Genomic DNA, 15,482 nt, shown 5'->3' on the forward strand with positions numbered 1-15,482 from the left:
ACGAATGGTACAACACTTAATTTAATTGTAGAAAATAAAGGCGATGAACATACATTTGTTGAAACAGCTGAAGGTACAGTAGAATTTGATTTGGAGTCTGCCATAACATCTTCTAACCAACTACTTAATGTTGGCTTGTGTAAATCCTGTGATTTAGAGCTAGGGTCTTTCCTCATCCCTTCTGGTATTCTAGACTCTGCTTTACCTCCAACATACCTAGAAAAATTGTAAACCTGAACTTGTATTTTTTTTATGACGGAGAATCAAATATGCTAAAATTGGAATGCTGTATGTAAATATGCTATTCAAAATTGTACGGACATAGTAATAGATTTTTTGGACACATTTTTCATCAAAACTCCTTTTACTAAGTTAAATTTGTTATCTACTTTTTTTCCATTTCATTATGACATTAACCAAATGTTCAGCATCCCAGCTTATCAAGTTATGAACCTTGATTTGAATACTTGTCTACGTGTAGTACTTTCATATATAACAAATAATTATTTCAGGCTAAACTGAAGTATACAAATAAACAAGGGATAAAAAAAGCTCAAACGAAATATTATTTTAATGTGCTTATTTATGACACAATTATGTATAACAAGTTGGATTTGGAGCATTGTTTGAAGTTTAAACCAGACTTTCCATAAATAGGGAAAACACAATAAACATCATAGTATTGTTGTGGAGGATGATTGTAATTTTGCACTACACAATGACATCAGTACTTTTACAGCAGCTTTATTCATTGTTTTTATCTGTGCTTTCTCTTAGTTAGAACTAGATAACAAAATACTAGCAAACTGCACTGGTTTAATAAGACTTGAGCTTACAGAAAAAAATACAATTCAATTACATAATTTAGGAAGAACCACAAGAAATAAAGAAATTTATAAAAGTAATAAGTAATAAGCAACCTATTTAAAGGTTATTATATGTATTAATCTTGTGGATAGCGAAATTTTTCTAAAACCGATACAGAATACAATAACATTTCTAGATATATTTTTTAATGGAGCAGGTAAATTCAGATTTAAGCCTATCAGTAAAAATCACTTTAGGCATATTTTTAAAAGGTTCGGTAACCCGGACATAGGCACTGAAAGGGTTAATTTGACTCAGTAAAATGTATTGATGACGAAATTCATTTGTAATGAAATTTACAATATTAAATGAATAAAGGTTGTTTGAAACTTGGAACTATTATTCAACCAATCGCTAACAATTAAATTAAATCAATCTTGAAACAATATCTTTCAACAATACAAGAAAAAAATGTTGTAACAGCTGTTATAACAACCAGCTGAAACCACACCTATAGTGGAAAATAAAACAAAAATATTGCTAGTATTCATAAGAAGTTTGATTCTTCCTCTTTGTAACCATACACATTTTATCATAATTGGATAATATTTACTAATCCAAGTTATGTAATATGAAAGTACTTAATCAGACCTCACATCAATGCCAGTTAAATGACAACTTTTAGCTTAGGATATCCCGCCACTGTCAGCTCAGGGTTAAATTAACTCCAGTGTGCTCTGAGATTTTAATTAAAATAAAGGTAAAAATACTTACCTGTTAGTGTTTCTGTCTTTCAAAACCGATTTTTTGGGTGATCTTTGTCTTGATTTTAAAATTTGTATACCTTTTTTTAGATCTTCTTGTTTTTCCAGCAACCTAAGTTAAAAAAAAAAAAAAATGGTTAAATATGCATACTAAAAAAGGTTTTAATTTAATTCAGCAAATTTTATTTTTATCCTTTACAACAAAAACCTTTTTAACACACTATACAATGTAACTATACGCAAACAGGTGTAAAAAAGAAGAGCAATACATAATACTAACTTCTATGATAAATAAGTTTGGATCAGTACTAGAAACTGAAATCAATGTTGATGTAGTAGAAGTTCTGTGCTGACAGCAACATGGGTATGTGGAGTGTTGAATAAATGTAATAAACAACATTGACATTGTTTGTTCCCTAATTGATAATGATTTATTAATATCTGATATCCAAATGTCATATTGTTTTATATAATTTTAAAAACAATAAATTTTGAGGGAATTAAAAATTAAATATGCAGCTGTAAAACCATTACTTAAGACAAGTACCACTGGAGAAATAGAATGTTATCGATCGGCCTATAGTACTTCTTCCAGTTTTTTACAAGGTTACAGAGAAGACTGTGTACAATCAATAGCAACATACTTGAAATAAAACAACCTTATTTGCCCCAAACAATTTGGTTTTCAGAGAGGAAAGTCTACAAAAATGGCAATTTTTGACCTTCTTTCATAAGTGTAAGAGGTTTTTGATGAATCATGGAGGGTGCTTGATGTCATCTGTGATTTACACAAGACCTTTGTGTAAATAATAATAATAATAATAATTTTATTGCTTTAGAACATGTACATGTTATAGCAATTGTCAAAGAAGAAAATAAGCTAAAATTTTGGATTCATACATTACATCTAGGTTACTTTCGTACATACAATTAATTCCATCCATCCTACTGCTCATTTATTCGAATTTTCCCACTCTAGCACCAGCGTCAGTCAGCCAATTATGTGGTCACCCAAACATGTGCCCATGAACTCGTCTGTATTGTAAAAAGCTTCTGAGAGCAATGCACTTTTTCAGACGAGTTTTAAATGCCTTAGGCATTGCGGCACTTTTTATGAAATTTGGCAGTTTGTTGACAAACTGAGCTCCTGCCTGAGAAGGCAAGCGCTCATGTACTACCGTCCTGTGTCTCCCAGTTCGGTAGTTGTCCCTGCCTCTAGTCTCATATGAGTGTATATCACTACCTCTGATGAGATTGCATTTTGACTTGAAAAACATAGACGTCTCTAGAATGTAGAGGCAGGTAATGTCAACAGTTTTCAGTTTTCTGAATGCTGGTCTGCACGACTCTCTCCATTGTAGTTTTGCAATTGTTCGAACGGCTTTTTTTTGGAGTGTAAACACTCTAGAGAAATGTGTATTTGCACAGCCTCCCCACAAGACCACTCCGTATGACAGGTGGGGGTATATCAATCCATAGTACGCCGTCATCAGTACCTGAGTTGGGCAGTATTTGGATAGCTGCCTCAAAACATAAATGCCTGAGGACAATTTTGAACAAACGTTGTCTACATGACTATCCCATGTCAATCCCTCGATCAAGGTGTATTCCAAGGAATTTAGTCGAGTAGACTTCTTCGATCTCAGTCTCCTCCAACATCACTATAGGACTTTGATCAGAGACGGTCGGCCGCAAACGAAATTGAACAAAACACCGATTTTGACGGGTTTGTTTTAAAGATTGAGCTCATTGAAATGTTGAATTAAGTTGTTGAGCTCAGTGAATGTTGTCATTTCAAGTTGTGTGTTTGATTTTTTCTTTGAAACAGAGAGTCGTGTCATCGGCATACTGGACTATTCGTCCTTGGTGCAAAGATGAGCCAGCATCGTTGACATACAATAGGAAGAGTAGCGGACTGAGAATGGAGCCCTGAGGAACACCACAACCCAGCTCACCCCCCTCCGACCGTACGTCAGAAATTTTTTTACGAATTGTGTTTTCTATTACTGAGATACGATTCAAGCCACAAGAGTGGCACTCCTCGTATCCCCGTAATACTCCAGTCTGTGAATTAGGGTGTTGTGATCAACGCAGTCAAAATGCTTTTAGATAAGTCAAGAAACACACTAAGTGTGTCTCTATGACTTTCAATTCCTTCTACTATCATCTCGACCAGCCCAACGACTGCGTCTATTGTCGACTTCCCATTTCGGAAAACCGAAACTGGGTTTGATGATAGTAAGTTTGTGTTTTTTCCAAAAAATTCAAGAGTCGACTGAGGAAGATCTTTTCAAAAAACTTTACTGAAAACTTGGTAAAATTGAGATGGGACGATAATTTTGAACTAATTTTGGGGTCACCTTTTTTGAATATCGGGGTGATTTTGGCTTTTTTTTCAGAGAGGATGGAAATATTCCTGAGCGGAGAGAGAGATTTATCAAATGTTCAAGCGGCCTGAACAGGTGCTGTGCACATTGCTTAAGAAGCCACATTGAAACATGATTTAAATCGTTTGATTTTTTTTGAAGGAAGATCTCTTATCACTCTGGCAATTTCCTCTTCTGTAGTAGGAGCCAGAGCCATAGAAGCTGCTGGCTCCTTACCAAAGTGGAATGTGGCTGAATGCTGCTTTGGACTGAATCCTTGGTCAGCACCAACCAAGGCAAAAAAAATTATTGAAAGCGTCCGCGATTTTGGCTGCATCGCTGACTTGATCGTTTTCCAATCTGAAGCTCAATTTGTCTTTCAGTTGGGTGGGACTTTTATTTTTAATGATAGCCCATGCCGTATTTTGAAAAATTGTTTGAACGTGAGCAATTTTTTTTGGTGACGTCATATGCTTTTGCAGCTCTGATCACCTTTTTATAAATCCGCTTGTAATTTGTAAAAAAAAATTTTGAAAGCCTCGTCACTCGAGTGCTTGTTGATTTCAGAGTAAAAACGTAATTTCTCCCTTGAAACCAAAATGCCTCTTGTAATCCATTCACACATTTTTGTATTGTAGCCCTTTTGATGGATTGTTTTTTAGGGGACAGCTCACGTTTTCAGATGGAAAATAAAAAGTGTCTTCAAAGTTTTTTGAATTGTAATTCAACGGGATCTCTAAAAATTTAGGCAGTTCCAACTCTCTCTCGAAAGAAAAGAGTTTTAGAAGAGCAATGTTTGAGGGCTTTGTGTTTCTGATTGTTTGTTTGTATGATTGGGTCCCGTGCTGGTTTTGAGACCACTGACAATGGCCTGTTGGCCATAGTGGTCTGAGATGGCTGTGTTGATCACAGACACCCGGAGGTCAGTCAAGTTTGATATGATGTTATCTATCGCAGTCGCTGAAGTGCCGGTAAATCCTTGTTGGTGTGTCTATTGAACAGACAAGACCGAAGGACCCCAACAAGTTCAGCGAAATGTTTCGTCAAGGGACTATCGATATCTAGGACATCAATGTTAAAAATCTCCCATGACGATAAATTTTCGATCCCCTCCTTGTCATGTCAGTCAGAAGTTTTTCAAATTTGGAAAAGAAATTGTTTTTCATCTCCGTTTGGGGACCTGTATACTCCAATTACTTGGATTGTGCTGTTGTTTCTGTGAATGTTTACCCCTGTGACTTCTAAGTCTTTGTCAGTTAGAATCATGACCTCTTACGGAAAAACTGGAATGTTACAGTTTTAAAGAAGTTTCTAATTTATTGTTTCATACTTATCTGAAATTGAGATATCACAAAGTCAAAATGAGGTGAAGTATTTTACACTGTTTTGGAGGGAGATTGGATTATTTATAAATGATTTACTTCTTAATTTTAAATAAAAAATTGTTCTATTTGCTGACGATACAATCTATCTTCAAACAGAAAACAAATACCCTGATTTAGAATATTCTGTACAGCAATCTGTCTTTGATATGTGTAATTGGTTTCAACACAAAGTACAAATTTTTCCAAAAGAAATATTTACAATATTCAAACAACCCATAACGAGAATAATGTTTATAATAATAGGCTACAAATTTAACCATTTTCAAATGGAGAAATTTGAAACATTTAAAATGACACGAAATTTTTGGAAGCAAATCTGGATGGTTTTTTAAGTAGAAAAATATTTCCATATCAAGACATTGCAGGTAAAACTAAGAATAGCATTATTTGGTAATTATGCTAACCTATAAAATCTGAATTGACAAATTTATTAAGTACAACACTGTTAGTGTACCATTATTACCATTTGTTTCTAATTAGAAACTTAGGACTTCATGCAAAACGTTATATAATATTTTAAAAGTTCCATAACTTTTAATAAAAAAATTGTTTTATCCTTTAAGTGCTGAGTTTTTAACAGTACTGTCACCCGGTACTGCCTAGTTTATTTGCCGCGCACAGAGCTGCTCTACTTATCGTTACTTTTCATGATAAATAAAAATGAATGAAATACTGATTAAAATAATCAGCATTAATAGTAATCTATTAAAAAGTATATTAGTAAAAAAATTGTAAATTAAAATTATTATACATTACTATATTTCTACTTTACTCTTTAAACTACTTTATAACAGTACATCTATGCAATATAGTTTTCATGACTTTCTTGAAGTAAGTAGATACATTTTGCCAGATAGATAATTTGAAACTGAATTTAAATAACTTTTCCAAAGTCATACACATCTGTAACAATTTTATTATTTTCCGGAGCCTCACTGTATGGTCAACTGATTTTTTAGAAAATGCCTTAAAAATATAAATATTTAAAAATCTCAAAATGCCAAAATCTGTGAAAAAGGATTTACATAGGATGATCTAAGACGTGTGCTTTTATAAAATAGTTTATATTATTTTTTATAATATCTGTAGAATTAAACAATAAGTTACTAAATTTTAGACAATCTTCACACAAAGATTTTTAAATCCTTAAATAAAATTATTTTCAGATAATAGAATAAAGTCTGATTATGTTAGACAACCTTATAGATTTAGTAAACTGATGGAATACACGTATGATTTTGAGAAAACATTTGTTCTTAAAAGCTTTTATACAAATCAAAAAATGGTAATCTATTGACAACTATAATACTAACGTTATAAATTTTCTTATTATTGATTCCCTCAAATTCTGGAGACTCTTAAGGCAATTCAACTTGGCTGATTCTAGTCGAACATAGCACCAACCTATATGGTTTGACTGGCTAACTAACCAAAATGGAATATACTACAGATTCAAGATTAATTCAGTATTAGTAATGAATTTATACAGAACTTCTCCAGAAAATCAATTAGTATTCAATCACATCCGTTTAAATTTAAGTAGTCCTACATTATTTACCATCGTCTTGGATTATTTTTAAACCATTATGGTGTGCAAATATGAGCATAACAAATGTTTTGATTATGGCTAATTTAATGCTATCCAGCATGAAAACTGTTTACAAATATGAATTTGGTCCTTTCAAGGATTATTTTCTTCTACATTTTTTTTATAATTTATTATGATAAATTTACAGTGTGTGGACCCAATTCAAATGTTGTAAGAAGATTCATGGCTTAACAACAAATTAGTTTTAGGTTTGCTTGTCAATCACAAATCTGTAAGCTTTAAAATATTTGCTGAATAATAATCTATAAAATAAATGCAAATTATTTTCCTGCAGTTGTACAGTTTTTAGTATAAGTAACTTACTTACTCTTTAAGATTACTGAGACGTTCTATTTCTGAACGAATTGAAAACAATTGTATCTCCCGCTCCATACTGAGGTATTGTGCCAGGGCCCCTGAATCACTACGTCCATTGGAGGATGATCCTGTACATAGTCATGAACATCTATATTTACTATTTGTCAAAATTAACCCTTACAGGGCTGAAGAAAATTTGGCCAGATATAATTAGCATGCATCTAGACATATTTTTTTTTTATTCCCTTTTTGAGATATATTAATTTATTTTCTGTTTCTTGCAAAAAGAAATAATAAGCAAAAACATCAATTTTGTTAAAAGCTTGTAGCGTTCTTGGCGGCTGTGTTCTACACACATGTGCACAGTGTTGAAAGGATATTCAACTGGCCAGCCAGAAACAAGTGATGTTGTGAATCTCAAAATTGTACATTGTGAACCCCATATCCGACAATTGTGACGATTAACAAAACCACTTGTGTGAAATGTAGATTTTGCATCACTTTTTTTGGGCCGACCAATTAAATGTCCTTTCAACACACTTCCTGTGTCACGAAACTGGTTAAACCAGTGGCGAATTTTGACCTTGATACGAAACTCAAAACTGGTGCTGCACACTAACAAACGATTTAAATTCTGCGAACTATAAACTATAATGTGCTGCCTTTTGCACCATATCAATAGCGGACTGCCACCGTGCAGCTGTTCTGTGAATGCCAAGGTAAGCATTTCCTCCTATGCTACACAAAAAACAAAACTTAGTTTTTTAAACTTTAATTTGATGTTTAAATCGTTTAGTTATTTTGAATAGTTTTTAAGTAAAGGTCATTCAAAACCTGGGCATTGTTTTTCAGAAACCCCGTATATATCCACATTCCTACGTATTTGCGACACTTACTTTACTTGTACACAACTAATTAAAATAAGCCAATACGGATATTACCAAATGCCACAATAAGCGTAATTGGTTATTTAGCTGATTGTAGAACTAGTACAATGTGATTATATTGACAATAAAATAAAGGCAGTGGATTGTAGCATGTCTAAACCTTATATTGTGAGATATGTTAAAATGAACAATGTGCAGAGGCAGTGCTGCACACTGTTGTGAATGACCCCTAATCCATTCCTCTTACAATCACTGCCACTATGAAAGAATCTTGGGTTCAATACTGACCAGCATAGTTACTTAGACAATAATATACTGTCAATCTCATTCAAAAGGATTAGGCACCTGTGTTTGTATATAATGCTTTGTTATAAATATATCTTACTAGCAGTTACCCACGGCTTCACTCGCAAATCTGTAGGTTTTGCACCTGTATGGGCACTATGAGTTCAAGTGACTGAAAAAAACTGAAACTGAAAAATATTTTTAATATTTTAGAAGATTTAGAGCTGGAATTTGTACATTAGTTCAAAAGCACAGTCTAGTGAACTGGATCTAGTATAGCCGACTGCTTCAAAGGGAGTCTTAGGAAACAAACTCCAACCATCTTATGTTTTAGGACATTTCTTAAGGTAGATGAATACTTACCTAATCGCTGAAATCTAAAAACAGTGTGTAAACTAATGGTTACTCCTTAGACAATTTACACAGTACAAACAAATTGAAAACAGTGGTTAAATTAATCAAACACATGGTTGTGCTGTCACAAAACAATGTTTACACAGAACATTTAATTACATTTTACAGGCTCTTTCAATTGATATTTCAGAACTTTAGAGACTAAGATAGGACTTTTCACTTATTTGATGACCAGTGGGGCATAGCCCAGAGGGATTTTTGAAATAAGAATAGACCAATATTCATCCCTGGGACCCTTAGAATGTCCATGTAAAATTTCAGTACAATCAGTTGAGTAGTTTACGCATGAAAGCAAAACAAACAAACAAAGGCACTTTCATATTTATAATATTATTAGGATAGGATGTGCCTTTTTATTTTATAGATCAGCAATACTATAAATAACTCCATTGAGAAGGCTAAAATCTCTAAAATGTACAAACCGCCTGGAATGAAACATTAAGTATATGTGAGTCTTATCACATCTTGAGAGATACATATTTTTAAGTATTATAAAAACAATTATTCCACACATGACTGAAACGTCATCGTAAGCTGTTGGAAAATTTAAGAGAAACTGCAACAGAAGCAAATCAAGATAATCAAATATTCGTCTACTTATGGTGTGTGTTTTTGACCAATAAACTTATAGATTTAAACATAATACATAACAGTGAACATAATAACTAAAGTTCTCTTGTTCTTTTTAAGCCTAAAATAAAATAAAAGATAGCTTTAAGCAAGAAAGAAAGTTATTTTTTAAGTTAATTTAGTGTTTAGATGACAAAGTTAAATTTTATTTGGTGTACAAATTGTTAAAGATAGTTAAAATAGTTTACTTTACCTAGTGTACATCCTATTCTTTCCTTTGGAATTATGTAGGTCCACTCTTTCACTCTTTGTAACACAGAAGAAAAACATGCTAAAAGTAAGTTTTCAACTATTGGAATGTTACCAAAATCACCATCTTATAAATAACACTTCTGTTTATAGTGTTTGTCGACTTTAAAACAAATCTATTCGTACATATTAAAATAGATGTACAATAAAGAAATATTCAATAGGCATTATAGAACGAAATTTATTATCTATTCAACTAAATCATTCTTGATAATTAACACTATATGCTTACTTTTTTGTTTTTCTTCAGTTAATTTTTCAGTTTTTGTTGATAATCCTCTATAGTTTCTATTGCGCGATTGTTTACTTGAGGAAGAATCCACATATTCCTTTGAAACAGATCCGTTTTCAAGAATCTTGACATTAGCATCCACTGCATGTGGTGGTTTCCTGTTTTTGGGTGTGTTTTCTGGTGTCGTTTCTGTTGTACAAGAATTACTTTCCTTAACTGCAACAAATGACAAACTAGGTTATAAATTTAAGTATATTAACTGAATAGGTAACAATTATACCTTTATTTATGTTTCCACTTTTTCTAACTTTTCAAAAAAACTGTAACATAAAAAATTAGTTCATGTTTCATCCAAATCCAAGGTAAGTAGGCTAATATATAACAAAGTAATGAATGTATAAAAAACATTTTTTAACATGAATTATTTTATGTAATTTATATTTTAATACATAATGTGCAAATATTACAATGGATTGTTCTGGTCACAAATTGCTTTACTAGAATGTTATTTTAAATAATAATGTGTTTAAAAACTGAGATTTTCAATTAACATGTGTCAACTTAGTGTTAAGCAAGTTTAAGCAGGACGGAGTGTGAGTAATTAGCAAATTATTACTAGAGGAAAATGTTGATATTCTTGTAATTCATAAAATGCATGCATTTGATCTTTATAACTGCACAAATGATTCCAGAGTATACGTTTGTGGCAAGCATTGGACAAGGAAATTTCAAAGTGGTTACATGTGTTAAGCTTCCTATACATTAGGCAACATTGTTGCTCGTTGAACAGCAATTGATCACCTACCATCATGAAGGTATATCTGTAGTCCACACATGCGCACTACAGTCTCAGAGTAGCTAGAAAGTACTCTGCAGTGGTTATCGGATACATCAGGAGAGTGACTTACTTCATAACGAGGAGCTTCGCCAAACTACGAAGGTAACAACGAATACTTTCAGCTTAAGATAGTTCTTGAATTTGTCTGGGTTTTAAAAATTTGTCTTAGGGTTCTTAAAAGAGCAATGTCACTATTTCTACTATTTCCTGTTCTCAAACCAATTTTTTGCCAAAACCTTTTCCATCTTTTCTTCCTTTTATTTTGTTCACTAAACAATAAATTTATTGTTTCTGGTGTTTCAGCAGATTGAGAAACCAACCTTTAATCCAGGTTGGAGGAGGGTTATCTGATTCATTCTTGTATTAGTTAAGGAATATGATTTATTCACAGCTAAAATACACAAAACAAGAGGGTATAGAGGAGGACTACATACCAAGATGAAGCAAGAAGTGTGAAGATATTTACGCTGAATTTAATACCAGTGGAAATTCTGACAAAGCAGACCTACTGATTGATGATGTCAGAAAAGAAAATTGGGTCTCAACATTAGAAAACATGAACTTTACTCACAGTAGCCATAAGGCTTGGTCTCTGCTGCAAAAACTCACAACAGCAAACACATTAACCAGGCCCAAATGACAGCCGTCAGATAGGCCTGTTTTCTACACATTTAATGAAATTAAAAAATCGCATTATGTTCCAGTTGAAATCTTCAGGCCGTTTACTCACAAAGAGCTTGATGTTGTTAGTGTTTTACAAACAAGTAAAACTGCATGTGTAGACGAAATATGAAATTTTCAAAACATTCGGGTCCAATAGTTTGATGGAGGGAGGCTTCTTCAAAGCAATAACATCATTTTGATTACTGCCTCTTTGCCTAAAGCTTATAAAAGGTCTAATATAGTACCAGTGCTGAAGCCTGGAAAACCAGCTAAACAGGTAGATAATTACTGCCCCATAGCTCTTATAATTGTATACTACAAAAAGTTGCAAAGACTTCCAAAAACCTTACTCTTGCTGTTCCTTATGAGTGAGTATCTTCTGACAGCATTATTAATTATTAAGAATGTCATAATTAAAAAAATTTAGCACTTTTATATCAGGTCTTATGGGTAACAGTAATGACAGCAATAAATCGTAGAGTAAACAAATTTGTAAATAAACTAAGTATAATCAAATGGCATTTTATCATGTAACATAAACTAGTAAACATATTATGAAGTTACTATGTTAAATTGGTTTGTAAGACTTTCATTACATTTTGGTGGGTCCTTTGATACTCATTGGTATCCAGTTTATTTAGTTTGGTTATGCTGAGATCAAAACTATATGATACGTAACCTATAATTTAAGTCATTGTAGAGGTAATACAATGTACAATGTGTAGTTGGACACGGTGGTATGCTGATTAATGCTCCCAGACAACCTGGCACCAGGTAATCTAATAAAAGTTTGTTTCTATAGACAAAATAAAATTCCAAATTTGACGAGGCACAAGCTTTGACCAAAATTTGAATAGGCAATTTAATTTATATTTATAAATTTGTCTTTTATTAAAAATATGGTACTTTAACTAACTATATTACAAGAGAACTTATTGCATGATAGTACCAAGTGGTCACGGAACAAATAGCATTCATAATTTGGGTGACACATCTGAACTCAATTTACAGAAAATATCAAAATTTTGGCAGATAGTTTTATGTTTTAAATGTTCTCTGAGTATACCTATAAACGTACCTGAATTATCTCTGAGAGATGATGGTAGGAAAGTACTGCTAGCTGCAGGTCGAGGTATAAAACATTCAGATGATAAATTTGTGCTTCCGCTTTTTTCTGATCTTGAAGAAAATTCACAAGGAACTTTTGATCTATTCACAGATCTCCTTGTTTCCCTTCCATTTCTTTCAATAGGATGGGGTGGTTTTGAAGGAACCCAGGGTATATTGTTCTGCAACTCCACAGGTTTAAATTTATCATCTGAGTAATTTTTTGAAATCAATTTTTCAACAACTCTTCTAATTAATTTTTTTTTCATTGCTGTATTATTTGCACATGATCCTTTTACAAAATCAGAAATTATTTCTACACCCCTCTGGACGTCTTTTTCCAACGTGCTTGACACACTAGCAGAACTGTTCCATGTTTTACTTTGTTCATCAGGTGTTTCATTGTTGGACAATTGATCATGAAGAGAAACTGAAGAAGTTCCACGGGAATCTATTATTTGTTGCCTTTCATTATTTTCATAAACAGGACCTGGTAAATATTCAAAGCTGTTTACTCTATCTTCGACAGTTACAGAGGACTGTTTGTCAGTCCAACACCCACTTTTTATACTACTTGCAACACTGTCCATAGTATTTGCACAGAAAGCTGATTTCTTATTATTAGTCTCATATGTATCATGAACAGGAGACCGATTTCCATCAATGTGAGTGTTTGAAGCAACATTAAAATTACTAGGCATAAAACCAAAATCTGAATTTACATGTTCTGAAGGCTTCCTATTCAATTTTTCTAAGCATGGAACTTTTTTGTGAGCACCCTTACACATAACTCCATCATGAGAATGAACCATTGGTTCATTAGATTTATTTCTTTTTGATGCAATGATATAGTTAGGTAAAGAATTGTTGTTCTCGTTTTTTGAGTCAAAATGGAAATAGTTACTTTTCTGAGGATAGTGGTCCAGCAAGTTCAATTTATGCAAATGTGGGGTGTCAATGTCCTCAGTCTCAATAACACTATGCCTGGTAGAATATTTACCTTCACTTACTTGAACACCAACTGACTCATGTTTCAAAACTGATGTCTGCACAAACATGTGCTTAGGGGAATCTCTTCTGTGTACAACAGTTGAAATTGATGATGAAGATGCTGATTTGTTATACTGAACCAAACTGTGTAAAGCCATATTATATTTTGGAATGTTGATAGAATTTGCAGTTTCAATATTCCCATGAACTAACATGTCAGTACATATAGCAATTTGACTTTGGCTTCTTGGCAATGTTTTTGAATGAGTTTTACCCTCGGATGTATCCTTAATTAAATGTATATTTTCTAAAGATGAACTTAATTTTTTATTTTCACAATCAAAAATTGCATTGTTTTCATGAGGTATATATGAAGACTGTTGTTTTAATTTGGAATTGAAATTAAGCAGTTCAGTTTTATTATTCTTAATTACTGTGTTTGCATTTTTTATCTTAACATCCTCTTTTCTTAGTTGAACACTACCTTGATATACATTATTTGGGACAAGTTCTGATTGGTTCTGAGCTTCTTGTGTTGGTAACAGCAGTAAAGAATTAATTATTTCTGGAAACAGAGGAATCTTTGATTTAGAATTTTTGTGAGATATTGATGGTGATATTTGATTTTCAAAATGCTCACCTTCAGAAGCAGAAGAGGGATAAATATCCCTATCCTTAAGTACTTTATTTGTAGCGTCATATACTATAGGTGATATTACACCTTCACTAATGTTATCAGGACTAACATTGCTAGTAACACATGTACCTACAGGTGTTGATTCAGCATTAGGAAATCCTAGTTTATTGTTAGGTCTACCTTGATTCTTAGAGGAGATTGCCTTATAAACAGCAGTTTGAGGTTGCCTACTTGGTCCAGTTGTTCCTTCAGGATCTGATCTTGCTAACAAATTTGTGCCACAGCCAAGAGCAATCCTTTCAATAGTACTCATGCCAGGATCATTTTTTCCAATATTACAAATTTGGTTATAACCTACATCCGCACCACTATCCCATTCTAGAGGCCTGCCAGACGCCACACTTGAAACTGATGATGATGATCTTACTCTTGGAAAGTCAAAATTATCAGAGGGCTGAATTACAGTTCCTAGTTGGTCTGATGATCCTTCTGGGGGCCGCTGACTCATAAAGTCATCACGAGTAAACATATATGGAGTTGATACATATGTACTTCTAATAAAATTCAAATTACTTTGTTCGACCTCAACATTAGGATTCAAAAACGTATCAGTTTTTACTTGATTAGCTGGGCTACTTTTTTCAGTATGACTACTTTCCAGATCACTTATTTTTCTTTCAAATGGTAAGGAGACACTATCATTCGATGAAGAAGAAGCTTGACCTACCAATGGTGGCCTAATGCCCTTGCTTTCTTCTCTTAAATTTATTTCTTGTAAACGATTAGACAAGTAATCTTCATCACTATTCTCTTGACCAATAATGCTTCTGATATCTGGAGATCTATCCACAAACTCTGGTTCAACTTGTGTGTAGCTACTGACTTTATTACTTTTCAAGTTTGACATTTTCCTTGTCTTAGGTCTTGTTTAAACATAATACTCACAAACTGCCATACATGTTATAAGCACAATCAATTCCACGAGAGTATTATATAAATGTATCACACAACACTAACAAATGGCTAATTCAAGAACATAGTTAATTATCAATATACTGTTTCATTTTAAAATGGAATTATTTAAGCTAAAATGGTTTTAAATACTAAGGTTATATTAACCTTAAACACTGTTCGTCTATAAATGATTACGTTGTTCACATAAATTATAAACTAAATTATTTTTTAATTCACATTCTATTTAGTCCAATAATTAAGTTATCGGCATATGTTTCGTCAACACTTGATTGTATGCAAAGTAAAAAGAAAATTTCGGTTACAATCATAGCACAACCAAAGTGACAGACAGACTGCTTGAAAACAAA

At 32.8% G+C, this 15,482-nt stretch overlaps 1 protein-coding gene across 1 annotated transcript in view; it reads right to left on the reverse strand.

Annotated features, from left to right (window-relative positions):
- Positions 1 to 15,482, reverse strand: part of LOC124359207 — a 29,789-nt gene extending 14,307 nt beyond the window's left edge. Inside the window, exons 1-5 of the mRNA XM_046811766.1 lie at positions 12,505 to 15,482; positions 9,926 to 10,141; positions 7,239 to 7,356; positions 1,582 to 1,683; positions 54 to 216 (exon numbers count right to left, since the gene is read on the reverse strand). Coding sequence (XP_046667722.1) covers positions 54 to 216; positions 1,582 to 1,683; positions 7,239 to 7,356; positions 9,926 to 10,141; positions 12,505 to 15,067 — 3,162 coding nt within the window. The 5' untranslated portion in view covers positions 15,068 to 15,482. The remainder of the gene's footprint in view (positions 1 to 53; positions 217 to 1,581; positions 1,684 to 7,238; positions 7,357 to 9,925; positions 10,142 to 12,504) is intronic.

The sequence above is a fragment of the Homalodisca vitripennis genome, chromosome 4 (genome assembly GCF_021130785.1).
Source record: "Homalodisca vitripennis isolate AUS2020 chromosome 4, UT_GWSS_2.1, whole genome shotgun sequence".
In the NCBI taxonomy this organism is placed as follows: domain Eukaryota; kingdom Metazoa; phylum Arthropoda; class Insecta; order Hemiptera; family Cicadellidae; genus Homalodisca; species Homalodisca vitripennis.